Here is a 13,357-nt window from a genome sequence, read left to right on the forward strand (position 1 = left end):
AATAAAAAATTGACACATCCAGATGGGGGAGAAGAGTCCTGTCTGAAAAGTGTATCAGCTGTAGGGGGAAAACAACAATCATGCTGTAATGCTGTTTGTCCCATGGTCCTGGCAGCTCTGACACTCACTATGACCCCCCAGTCTGACAACCTGACAGCTGTTTCAATGTGACACCTCTATCAACTCGTTCTCACCTCACCTCACTCAACAACCACTTGTGTTGACACTTCTCAGTGCTCAGTGAATGGGGGAACACAAGTATGAATTTTATGTCAATGATGTATGGCCCCTCCAGACAGTCAGGGCAATTACACACTGAGTAACTAACGTAATGTGTTGACAGTTGCTTACAGCAGCCCGGCACCTCTCTGGCTGGTGCTCATCTCTGTGTGTCTGTGTTCTCCCATACCAGACCCCACTTGTCTGTCTCTTGATAACATTATCAAAGGTTATCAGCCTCTACCCTGATCTTCTCATCTACCTGCCTTGTCCTGGTATCACGTACAGTACAAAATATACAGGAGTCCACCCACCTGGCATTTGGTTTCCCTCTCTTTCTTTGACCCCAAACACCATTGTTTTGTGTTCAATGTGTGTATCTCTATCTCTGTGTCTCTGATGGGACTGTTTTTGACGACTGTCATCGAACCTTTGCGTCGGTCATCGCTTTGGAGGGTTTAATAGCAAAATGTTCTTCTCAAGGAGTAAACCCAATATGACAAGGCTGCTTTCCTAATATAGTAGTGCATACACCAAAACTCCCTGTGTTAAATGTGATGGTGCATCGTGACACTGGCCACATGGCTGCTGACGTGGAAAGCTGGCCCTGGCATTGGAAAAGCCCAGCCCAAGTCAATCATAATATTCCCACAGAAACACAATGTTGTGACTTTAAAAGAACAAAGAGAGTACTTCTTGCTATCAATAAAATGGAACAGCATCACTCTTCAAAGACCTGTTAAGTCAAAACAGGGTCTCAATGTCTCAATGCTTCTCACAGATGTGGCTGTTTGTGCAATGTCAAGTAGCAGTTTATTAGTTGTTTGTGACCTCCTTTAAAACTCCAGATGTGGGCACCGTCAAGCCAGATAAGGAGGGGAAAAAGCCCAGACAGCTTCCTGTTTTAATTAATGAACATGAAAATTTGGCCTTAAACCAGGAATAGACTGTTAAATAAGAACCCCCACCAGAGAGGCAGTCGATGTGGAGCACAAACAGGTTGATGTTGTTCCATTCTGTTGCTTTACAAAGAGCTGTAGTGATGGAAATCTGTAAATGGACCGAAGCGTTCCACTCGGCCACCCCTGCACACACCCCAAGTCACTGGACATTAACATTTGACCTCTGACCCGGGGCGGGGTTAATCAGAGACCCTATGGGTCTCCCTGGTGGTGACTCACCGACTCGGAGGGCTTGGCGCCGCTCAGGGGGGAGTAGATGACCCTGTACTGCACAACCTTGCCTGAGGCGGGATCCCAGCGCACATTCAGGGTGTTGGTGGTGGGGCCGAAGACCTGGATGTTCCTCACGGGGGTACGCTCCACTGTGGAGAGAGAGAGGGATGGAGGGGGGAGGAGGAGAGAGAGAGAGAGAGAGAGAGAGAGAGAGAGAGAGAGAGAGAGGAAGAAAGGGAGATATGGGGAAAGAAGAGTGGGGGTGGGTGGGAAGAGGACAGCAGCTAAAAAAATGTATTGGAGAGTCCAACTAAATTATTGGTGGCTGAATCAGACGCTAGGGAATGTTCACCTTGAAGCCATCAAAGCATTCACTGGGTCTATGTACAATACATACTAGTTGACTAGTATGATGTTTCCAGTATTTGTACCACTCGCATTGTACCCTCATAAAGACAGAGTGTGAAGTACATGGGGAGCTTCTTTTCTTAGAGACCAGAAGTATTGGCCAGAAATAAGTAACAAAAGTCCTGGGCTTCACCCTGAAAGCACAGCATCAATGGATAGTCCACATCAATAGCAATATTTTTTTTATCACAAATTGATAAAATTTGACTAAAGCCCAATTTAGATTTGATTAGCAACATTTGTCAGACAGCCTGAAGAAACATTGCTTCTTCAATTTCAACGGAATCTATATGTAGAGTCCTATAATTCTGACAGAGATCAAAAGCTTGAAAGATATCATTGATCGGTGTACCTGGGGGTATATTCTGATGGATTTAATACAGGACAGATGAACCTAACAACAGGATAGACAGAAGACCATTAGGCTATGTCTTTGGGGTAATCAGGGTACCAGTAACAGTAATGACATAAAGTGACTTTTGATAAACATAGCCAGTCTAGAGAAGGCTGATGAATGGAAAGTGAAAAAATACTCTCAATTCATTCTCTTCCCTCCACTAGTTTTTTTCCATGGGAGGAGCAAATGACTCACGTCATGCTATCCCCCCAGCCGTGCTACCACAACCACTACCAGTCATTACACCCCATAAACGGACCCCATTACCTTAAGGCTGGAGACATCACTAGTGTTGCCAACACAGAGGAATTCCTTCCTGTGCAATCAGCCCACTAAAGACTGAGTCATACTGAGTGGAGGCTCAGCCTTATAATTGTGGAAGATACTGGAAGAGGGATGGTCTGTTCAAAATGGATGGAAACCAGCTAATAAACTAAATATAGTGTCTACAGTGATTCATACTATCTAGCATGGCATTGGACATTTTTAGCTGTAAACAGATGACAACCAAAAATATGTTACATATTTTTGGCATTGCCCCCAGAAATAAAAGGGGTTCGTTTAATTTAGTAGGAAAATTCCACTACAATAAGACTGGGACATATTTTGGGCTCATTACAAGAGTTTACTGGCAGAAGGAGTAAGCAAGCCAACACACTAGACCAGAGAGTGCATGCTCTACAGAAATGCCAGGTCTCAAAGAATGACCAAACAAAAACCCAAATCATTATCATATATTGTAGCCTTTAGCACACAGCACAATCTTTTCCTCATGAAATGCTGTACCAAGAATGGTAGAAATATAACCATTTTATATTGTACACAGGCTCCTTCGTTAAATTGACCATGGTAGGTCATGACAATAGCCATGAGAAAAGGGTTGTTGAGGCGGGTCATCTATACTAGATAACGTGAACCATCCTAACAGTAAACCTGTACGTGGACTCACGTGTCTTGCCGTTCTCAGACATGCGTTTGCCCTCTCCAGGGGGGTAGACAGGGACCACAGTGACAGTGTAGAGGGTGTCAGACATCAGGTTCTTCAGCACAGTGTTGGTGGTGCTACCAGACACCTGGGCCTGTAGATTCAACCACACAACAGGACTGAGTCACAAAGCTACACAGATGTGATCTGTCTATATGAAATGTGGAAAAACATCATAAAACACGATTAAAAAGAGAGAGAAAAGCTCTGGTAAAGGAGTAGTATTTTGCAAGTATGTTTGACTGTCTGAGTGAATCTGTGAAGTATCAGTGTATTGGTGTTTGTATTTTTTCAGCATTAGATAATGGATGTGATAATGAAAGAGTATGCATGCCATAGTGAGATTTGGTAGTGATTGGTAAGAGGTGGCCCAGCCTACCACTTCCTCAGCTCCTCCAGCGGTGGGCACATAGTAGATCTTGTACTGGCGCACATTGCCCTCGGCGGCCTCCCATTGGACATTCAGGGTGCTGGTGGTAGGGTCAGTGACCTGGAGCCTCCGCACTCCACCCAGAGGCTCTGGAGAGAGAGAAGAAAGGAGGATTCAGGATTCATACTATGTTAAATGACAACAATGAGCTACAGATGTTAAAATGTATGAGGTACAGAAGTGGCAAGTGGTAGGCGTAAAATTTATGTTTTACAAACACAATACTTAGGGCATCTTTAACATCAGCATCTAGGTAACAAATGTAGCCCTGGTTCCCTGGTGAAGCTGAGAGGACAAAAGGGAACATGATGTAATCATGAAGGCCTTAGCGAGGCCACAGTTACAGTACGTCACTCACTGGTTTTTCCGTTGCCAGAGATGTCCTTGCTCTCCCCATTGCTGTAGATGGCTGACACGGTGATGGAGTAGGGAGTGTCGGGGGTCAGCTTGGGAAGCAGCACTGTGTTCTTCTTCCCTCCAATCTGCGTCTGTTGGGGAATGAAGACAGATTGAAATGACTGGGAGAGAAGACTGAAGGACCCTCACTTTGCTCACCTGGTCCATGATCACACTCAAGGCCTAAGGGTCGACGCATTTCGCAATTATTGGATCAACTCTAAATTCTTGTAATATTCCCTTCAGATTACAAATGCGTCAAATAGTCCATTCAATGTGGCCTCAGAAGAGATGACATGGGAAAAACAGTTGTATTTTCTTATAAGATGTGGATGTCTCCAGCTTCTATCCCTTGACAGTTTATGTCAGTGTCAGAGACTTGATGGAAAGAATGCAGGTTGAGAAATACCAGACTGTTAAAAGAAATTGTCAGAGGACGCATCGAGCATTTTTGCACTTTGCTATTGTAGTGAGCAAGATCTAAGGTAAAGCTGTACTCTACTGGCCCTAACAGTGGGATGGGTTGTTTTAAGAGGTATGATTGATGAATGTACTGCATTGTTTTTGGAGATGCTGTATTAAAAGGAACGATGTTGCGTTGCATCGCCTCACAGAGACGGCTGACTGAGTAAACCCTGTGTGTGTGTGTGTGTGTGCGTTTTCTAGTTTTTTCTTGTCCTCCACAGAGTAGGTTAACCACTGACAGCATGCCTGGTGAAAACATATCATCAGTGTCTCCCATTTCCTACGCAGACTTTTTGTCACAAATGAATCAAAGCGGGGCCACTTGAGCTCTCCATACTTGTTGAAAATCTGTCAATGAAACAAAAACACTTGGCTAAGCTTGGCTCATTAGCTTCCAGCTTTCCAACAATGCCTCAATGTTTAGCGTGTGATATCATCACAGCAACCGAGGGACGGACGGCCACTGAACCGAAATGGGTTCTCTCCTCTAATTAAAAAAGGGAAAACATTTAATCCATTCTGCATGGGAATGGAAACTCTGAATGGACAAATAACTCACATAGCGCTAGCTACCCTTGACTCCAATATGGTAGGTCTATCACTTCACATACAAGACTGATGAGAGAGTGAAATTCTCTAACTGCTTCCTTCCATTTACTGGATCTCTCTCTGTGTGCCTCCACATCATGCAAACTCTAAGCGCCTAAACATCTGGCCTGAGGAAAAAAGCCTGTCTAAACTACTATTCAGCTCTATAGAGTGGAGCAGCAGCGATGCCAGACAGCTTGAAGGACTCTGTAAACACTGTCTGCAGTCAACGACCCCCTTGGTACCACACTCCCTGTCCTGTTACATAAACACACACACACACACACACACCCTCAACCCTGCTGGGCCCAGACATTCCATCTCTGCCCCCCCTTCTCCTCCATCTCTCCACACTGATAACCCCAAATCCCCTGGGGCTCTGGCCAAGGTCCCTGACCACCACGTGTTTCTAAAATGCATCAAAGCTGGGACCGAGAGACTGAAAAACATATTCTATATCAAGGCCATCCAACTGTTAAATAGCCATCACTAGTTGGCCTCCACTCAGTATCTTGCCCTGAATTTACAGTAGTCACTGTCACTAACCGGCTACCACCAGATTACTCAACCCTGCACCTTAGAGGCTGCTGCCCTATGTACATAGACATGGAACACTAGTCACATGAATAATGTTAACATACTGTTTTACTAATTTCGTATGTATATACTGTATTCTAGTCAAGGCCATCCCTTTCAACTATTGCTGTACATATACTATTCTATCCTACGTATTCTTCAGATATACTACATATTCTATCCACATACTGTCCATAATGTCTATACATCCCATCACATATATATATATATATACACTCCGGACTCCGACACTGCTCGCCTTATATATTTTTTACATTCTTGCATTGTAATTTCAGAAAATGTCCATACTATATCTGGTGCTAATAGTGTAATGATAGTGTTTCACAGTATTCCTTACCTGCCAGTGTTGTGATTGGCTGTGATATTCATCTATTGGCAAACTGGGGAAGCTGTTCCGACTTTGTGGCTGTGTTGTCTAGTGAAAATATCGCTGTCATTTCCTGGTTGGTGAAATTCTACATTGTTCACTCAATTTAGGTTTATGTGAGAAAACAAGAATCATTGTAACATCTAAATCACTCTGAAATATCTTTTCAATAACCAAAAATATCATTTTTACAGCTGTTTGAAGCTGGTGGACCAAAACGAAGCTGGTGGACCAAAACAGAGGTTTTGGTCCACCAGCTTCAAACAGCTGTAAAAATGATATTTTTGTTATGGAAAATATATTTCACAGCAATTTAGATGGTACAATAATTCCCTACACTATTCATTCAGTGCTTGTTTTCTCACATAAACGGAAATCTCTTTCCCAGTATGAGACATGCCGCTCCGGCAGGAGAAATCAATCGGCGAATATCACAGCCAATCACAACACGGCGGTTAAGTAATACTGTAAAAAATGATCCTTCCACTATTAGCGGTAGATATATTATGTACCTTTTCAGAAATTATAATGCAACAATTGCTGTGTGTTATAGCTTTAAATTGTGTCATATGAACATTCTGGTGGGAGCTATTATCTTCCCATCACACAAACAAAGTGCCTCTGTGTCATGCTACAAGGACTCCCTTCCTTATCCTTTCATCATCCAGAGGATGGTTAGGATTAAAAGCTGATGTTAGCACTATGAACAGCTTGGAATTGTGATGCCCTAAGCAGACCCGTGTGGCTACTGGCTGGTTCTGGTTTTACCGACTGGGTCTTGCCCCCGGCGGTGGGGACGTATGTGATCTTGTAGTTCTGGACACGACCAGGGGCGTGGTCCCACTTGACGGTCAGAGTGATGGTGGTGGCGTTGAACACCTGCAGGTTCTGGGGAGGCCCTGTGGGGGCTGGGCACGAACACAACATCATAAACAACATAAACACACATCCAATCAACACAGATCCCCTAACTTCTGGATGGTGACACTTTGATAAAAATACATGTATTTGATTCAAATGAATTATCTCTATGAGTGCTGTATGTATTTCTGTTTGATTACAACAAATAAACTTACCAGGGGTGAAAATAACCTTGGACACTGCAGAGGGAAACAGAAATATAAAGAGTTATTGTTAATAAATCTGATCTGTATGGTCAGCTCCTAATATGTATTTATTGTAATGCATTAGATGAGATAATTAACTTATCTTACATGTTCTCTGGCTGCCCAGCAGGTCCTCACTCTCAGACTCGTCAGGGTAGATGGCGGTGACGGACACGTCATACATAGTGTCTGGTTGCAGCTTTTCCAACACGTTACTGGTCTCATCACTGTTCAGGATGGACTGGGAGACACAACACAACAGGGCTTATTGACTGGGAGAGACAGCACAACAGGGCTTATAGACTGGGAGACAACACAACAGGGCTTATAGACTGGGAGACACAACACAACAGGGCTTATAGACAGGGAGACACAACAGGGCATATAGACTGGGAGACACAGAGCTTATGGACTGGGAGACAACACAACAGGGCTTATAGACTGGGAGACACAACAGGGCTTATAGACTGGGAGACACGACACAACAGGGCTTATAGACTGGGAGACACAACACAACAGGGCTCATAGACTGGGAGACACAACAGGGCTTATAGACTGGGAGACACAACACAACAGGGCTTATAGACTGGGAGACACAACAGGGCTTATAGACTGGGAGACACAACAGGGCTTATAGACTGGGAGACACGACACAACAGGGCTTATAGACTGGGAGACACAACACAACAGGGCTTATAGACTGGGAGACACAACAGGGCTTATAGACTGGGAGACACAACAGGGCTTATAGACTGGGAGACACAACAGGGCTTATAGACTGGGAGACACAACAGGGCTTATAGACTGGGAGACACAACAGGGCTTATAGACTGGGAGACACGACACAACAGGGCTTATAGACTGGAAGACACAACACAACAGGGCTTATAGACTGGGAGACACAACAGGGCTTATAGACTGGGAGACACAACAGGGCTTATAGACTGGGAGACACGACACAACAGAGTTTATAGACTGGTAGACACAACAGGTCCTATAAACTAGGAGACACAACACAACAGGGCTTATAGTCTGGGAGACACAACACAACAGGGCTTATAGTCTGGGAGACACAGCACAACAGGGCTTATAGACTGGGAGACACAACACAACAGGGCTTATAGACTGGGAGACACAACACAACAGGGCTTATAGACTGGGAGACACAACACAACAGGGCTTATAGACTGGGAGACACAACACAATAGGGCTTATAGACTGGGAGACACAACAGGGCTTATAGACTGGGAGACACAACAGGGCTTATAGACTGGGAGACACAACAGGGCTTATAGACTGGGAGACAACACAACAGGGCTTATAGACTGGGAGACAACACAACAGGGCTTATAGACTGGGAGACACAACAGGGCTTATAGACTGGGAGACACAACAGGGCTTATAGACTGGGAGACTCAACACAACAGGGCTTATAGACTGGTAGACACAACACAACAGGGCTTATACACTGGTAGACACAACACAACAGGGCTTATAGACTGGTAGACACAACACAACAGGGCTTATAGACTGGTAGACACAACAGGTCCTATAAACTGGGAGACACAACACAACAGAGCTTATAGACTGGGAGACACAACAGGGCTTATAGACTGGGAGACACAACCGGGCTTATAGACTGGGAGACACAACAGGGCTTATAGACTGGGAGACACAACACAACAGGGCTTATAGACTGGTAGACACAACAGGTCCTATAAACTGGGAGACACAACACAACAGAGCTTATGGACTGGGAGACACAACACAACAGGGCTTATAGACTGGTAGACACGACACAACAGAGCTTATAGACTGGGAGACACGACACACAACAGAGCTTATAGACTGGGAGACACGACACAACAGGGCTTATAGACTGGGAGACATGACACAACAGGGATTATAGACTGGGAGATACGACACAACAGGGCTTATAGACTGGGAGACACGACACAACAGGGCTTATAGACTGGGAGACACGACACAACAGGGCTTATAGACTGGGAGACACGACACAACAGGGCTTATAGACTGGGAGACACGACACAACAGGGCTTATAGACTGGGAGACACGACACAACAGGGCTTATAGACTGGGAGACTCAACACAACAGGGCTTATAGACTGAGAGACACAACACAACAGGGCTTATAGTCTGGGAGACACAGCACAACAGGGCTTATAGACACGACACAACAGGGCTTATAGACTGGTAGACACAACACAACAGGGCTTATAGACTGGTAGACACAACAGGTCCTATAAACTGGGAGACACAACACAACAGAGCTTATGGACTGGGAGACACAACACAACAGGGCTTATAGACTGGTAGACACGACACAAGAGCTTATAGACTGGGAGACACGACACAACAGAGCTTATAGACTGGGAGACACGACACAACAGAGCTTATAGACTGGGAGACACGACACAACAGGGCTTATTGACTGGGAGACACAACACAACAGGGCTTATAGACTGGGAGACACAACACAACAGGGCTTATAGACAGGGAGACACAACAGGGCATATAGACTGGGAGACACAGAGCTTATGGACTGGGAGACAACACAACAGGGCTTATAGACTGGGAGACACAACAGGGCTTATAGACTGGGAGACACGACACAACAGGGCTTATAGACTGGGAGACACAACACAACAGGGCTCATAGACTGGGAGACACAACAGGGCTTATAGACTGGGAGACACAACACAACAGGGCTTATAGACTGGGAGACACAACAGGGCTTATAGACTGGGAGACACAACAGGGCTTATAGACTGGGAGACACGACACAACAGGGCTTATAGACTGGGAGACACAACACAACAGGGCTTATAGACTGGGAGACACAACAGGGCTTATAGACTGGGAGACACAACAGGGCTTATAGACTGGGAGACACAACAGGGCTTATAGACTGGGAGACACAACAGGGCTTATAGACTGGGAGACACAACAGGGCTTATAGACTGGGAGACACGACACAACAGGGCTTATAGACTGGAAGACACAACACAACAGGGCTTATAGACTGGGAGACACAACAGGGCTTATAGACTGGGAGACACAACAGGGCTTATAGACTGGGAGACACGACACAACAGAGTTTATAGACTGGTAGACACAACAGGTCCTATAAACTAGGAGACACAACACAACAGGGCTTATAGTCTGGGAGACACAACACAACAGGGCTTATAGTCTGGGAGACACAGCACAACAGGGCTTATAGACTGGGAGACACAACACAACAGGGCTTATAGACTGGGAGACACAACACAACAGGGCTTATAGACTGGGAGACACAACACAACAGGGCTTATAGACTGGGAGACACAACACAATAGGGCTTATAGACTGGGAGACACAACAGGGCTTATAGACTGGGAGACACAACAGGGCTTATAGACTGGGAGACACAACAGGGCTTATAGACTGGGAGACAACACAACAGGGCTTATAGACTGGGAGACAACACAACAGGGCTTATAGACTGGGAGACACAACAGGGCTTATAGACTGGGAGACACAACAGGGCTTATAGACTGGGAGACTCAACACAACAGGGCTTATAGACTGGTAGACACAACACAACAGGGCTTATACACTGGTAGACACAACACAACAGGGCTTATAGACTGGTAGACACAACACAACAGGGCTTATAGACTGGTAGACACAACACAACAGGGCTTATAGACTGGTAGACACAACAGGTCCTATAAACTGGGAGACACAACACAACAGAGCTTATAGACTGGGAGACACAACAGGGCTTATAGACTGGGAGACACAACCGGGCTTATAGACTGGGAGACACAACAGGGCTTATAGACTGGGAGACACAACACAACAGGGCTTATAGACTGGTAGACACAACAGGTCCTATAAACTGGGAGACACAACACAACAGAGCTTATGGACTGGGAGACACAACACAACAGGGCTTATAGACTGGTAGACACGACACAACAGAGCTTATAGACTGGGAGACACGACACACAACAGAGCTTATAGACTGGGAGACACGACACAACAGGGCTTATAGACTGGGAGACATGACACAACAGGGATTATAGACTGGGAGATACGACACAACAGGGCTTATAGACTGGGAGACACGACACAACAGGGCTTATAGACTGGGAGACACGACACAACAGGGCTTATAGACTGGGAGACACGACACAACAGGGCTTATAGACTGGGAGACACGACACAACAGGGCTTATAGACTGGGAGACACGACACAACAGGGCTTATAGACTGGGAGACTCAACACAACAGGGCTTATAGACTGAGAGACACAACACAACAGGGCTTATAGTCTGGGAGACACAGCACAACAGGGCTTATAGACACGACACAACAGGGCTTATAGACTGGTAGACACAACACAACAGGGCTTATAGACTGGTAGACACAACAGGTCCTATAAACTGGGAGACACAACACAACAGAGCTTATGGACTGGGAGACACAACACAACAGGGCTTATAGACTGGTAGACACGACACAAGAGCTTATAGACTGGGAGACACGACACAACAGAGCTTATAGACTGGGAGACACGACACAACAGAGCTTATAGACTGGGAGACACGACACAACAGGGCTTATTGACTGGGAGACACAACACAACAGGGCTTATAGACTGGGAGACACGACACAACAGGGCTTATAGACTGGGAGACACGACACAACAGGGCTTATAGACTGGGAGACACGACACAACAGGGCTTATAGACTGGGAGACACGACACAACAGGGCTTATTGACTGGGAGACACAACACAACAGGGCTTATAGACTGGGAGACACAACACAACAGGGCTTATAGACTGGGAGACACAACACAACAGGGCTTATAGTCTGGGAGACACAGCACAACAGGGCTTATAGACTGGGAGACACAATAGGGCTTATGGATTGGGAGACACAACACAACAGAGCTTATAGACTGGGAGACACAACACAACAGGGCTTATAGACTGGTAGACACGACACAAGAGCTTATAGACTGGGAGACACGACACAACAGAGCTTATAGACTGGGAGACACGACACAACAGGGCTTATAGACTGGGAGACACAACAGGGCTTATAGACTGGGAGACACGACACAACATGGCTTATATACTGAGAGACCCAGCACAACAGGGCTTATAGACTGGTAGACACGACACAACATGGCTTATAGACTGGGAGACACAACAGGGCTTATAGACTGGGAAACACAACAGGGCTTATAGACTGGGAGACACAACAGGGCTTATAGACTGGGAGACACAACAGGGCTTATAGACTGGGAGACACAACACAACAGGGCATATAGAATATATGTCGGCAATGCTTCCTAATCACAACTTTATTGAGAATACCAAGAATAATCCAATTATGTACATTATACCAATATTCTATACATAGTTAATCAAAATCTAATGTCAGTGCAAACCACCTGGATGGTTGTCTTACATATTGAAAGTTGGTTTCTCCTTTCTTAGTCCAGCCGATACGATAGAGGGCCACGTCATGGGCCCCATGGTCCCAGTCGGCTCTGAAGCTGGTCTGGGTCACCTCAGAGAAACGCAGGTTCTTAGGAGCAGGAACAACATCTACACAGAAGAAAGGAAAAATGATATGGGAGAGATTGCCATGCCATTACCACACCCTATAACCAGGGCATCACTGTACCTTACAACCAGGGCATCACTACACCCTATAACCAGGGCATCACTGCACCCTATAACCAGGGCATCACTGCACCCTATAACCAGGGCATCACTGCACCCTATAACCAGGGCATCACTGCACCCTATAACCAGGGCATCACTGCACCCTATAACCAGGGCATCACTGCACCCTATAACCAGGGCATCACTGCACCCTATAACCAGGGCATCACTGCACCCTATAACCAGGGCATCACTGCACCCTATAACCAGGGCATCACTGTACCCTATAACCAGGGCATCACTGTACCCTATAACCAGGGCATCACTGTACCCTATAACCAGGGCATCACTGTACCCTATAACCAGGGCATCACTGTACCCTATAACCAGGGCATCACTGTAACCAGGGCATCACTGTAACCTATAACCAGGGCATCGCTGTAACCTATAACCAGGGCATCGCTGTACCCTATAACCAGGGCATCGCTGTACCCTATAACCAGGGCATCACTGTACCCTATAACCAGGGCATCACTA

The 13,357-nt window shown here is 45.8% G+C and overlaps 1 protein-coding gene across 3 annotated transcripts in view; it reads right to left on the bottom strand.

Moving 5' to 3' along the window:
- LOC109893783 (collagen alpha-1(XII) chain) overlaps positions 1-13,357 on the bottom strand; it is an 87,602-nt gene that overhangs the window by 31,529 nt on the left and 42,716 nt on the right. For all 3 annotated transcript variants that reach the window (XM_031829081.1, XM_031829083.1, XM_031829082.1), the window contains 8 exons: positions 12,621-12,760; positions 7,242-7,374; positions 7,104-7,127; positions 6,796-6,935; positions 3,973-4,102; positions 3,564-3,703; positions 3,149-3,278; positions 1,401-1,543 (listed from right to left, as the gene is read on the bottom strand). In XM_031829081.1, the coding sequence (XP_031684941.1) occupies positions 1,401-1,543; positions 3,149-3,278; positions 3,564-3,703; positions 3,973-4,102; positions 6,796-6,935; positions 7,104-7,127; positions 7,242-7,374; positions 12,621-12,760 (980 nt within the window). The remainder of the gene's footprint in view (positions 1-1,400; positions 1,544-3,148; positions 3,279-3,563; positions 3,704-3,972; positions 4,103-6,795; positions 6,936-7,103; positions 7,128-7,241; positions 7,375-12,620; positions 12,761-13,357) is intronic.

This window comes from Oncorhynchus kisutch, linkage group LG7, assembly GCF_002021735.2.
Source record: "Oncorhynchus kisutch isolate 150728-3 linkage group LG7, Okis_V2, whole genome shotgun sequence".
NCBI lineage: Eukaryota > Metazoa > Chordata > Actinopteri > Salmoniformes > Salmonidae > Oncorhynchus > Oncorhynchus kisutch.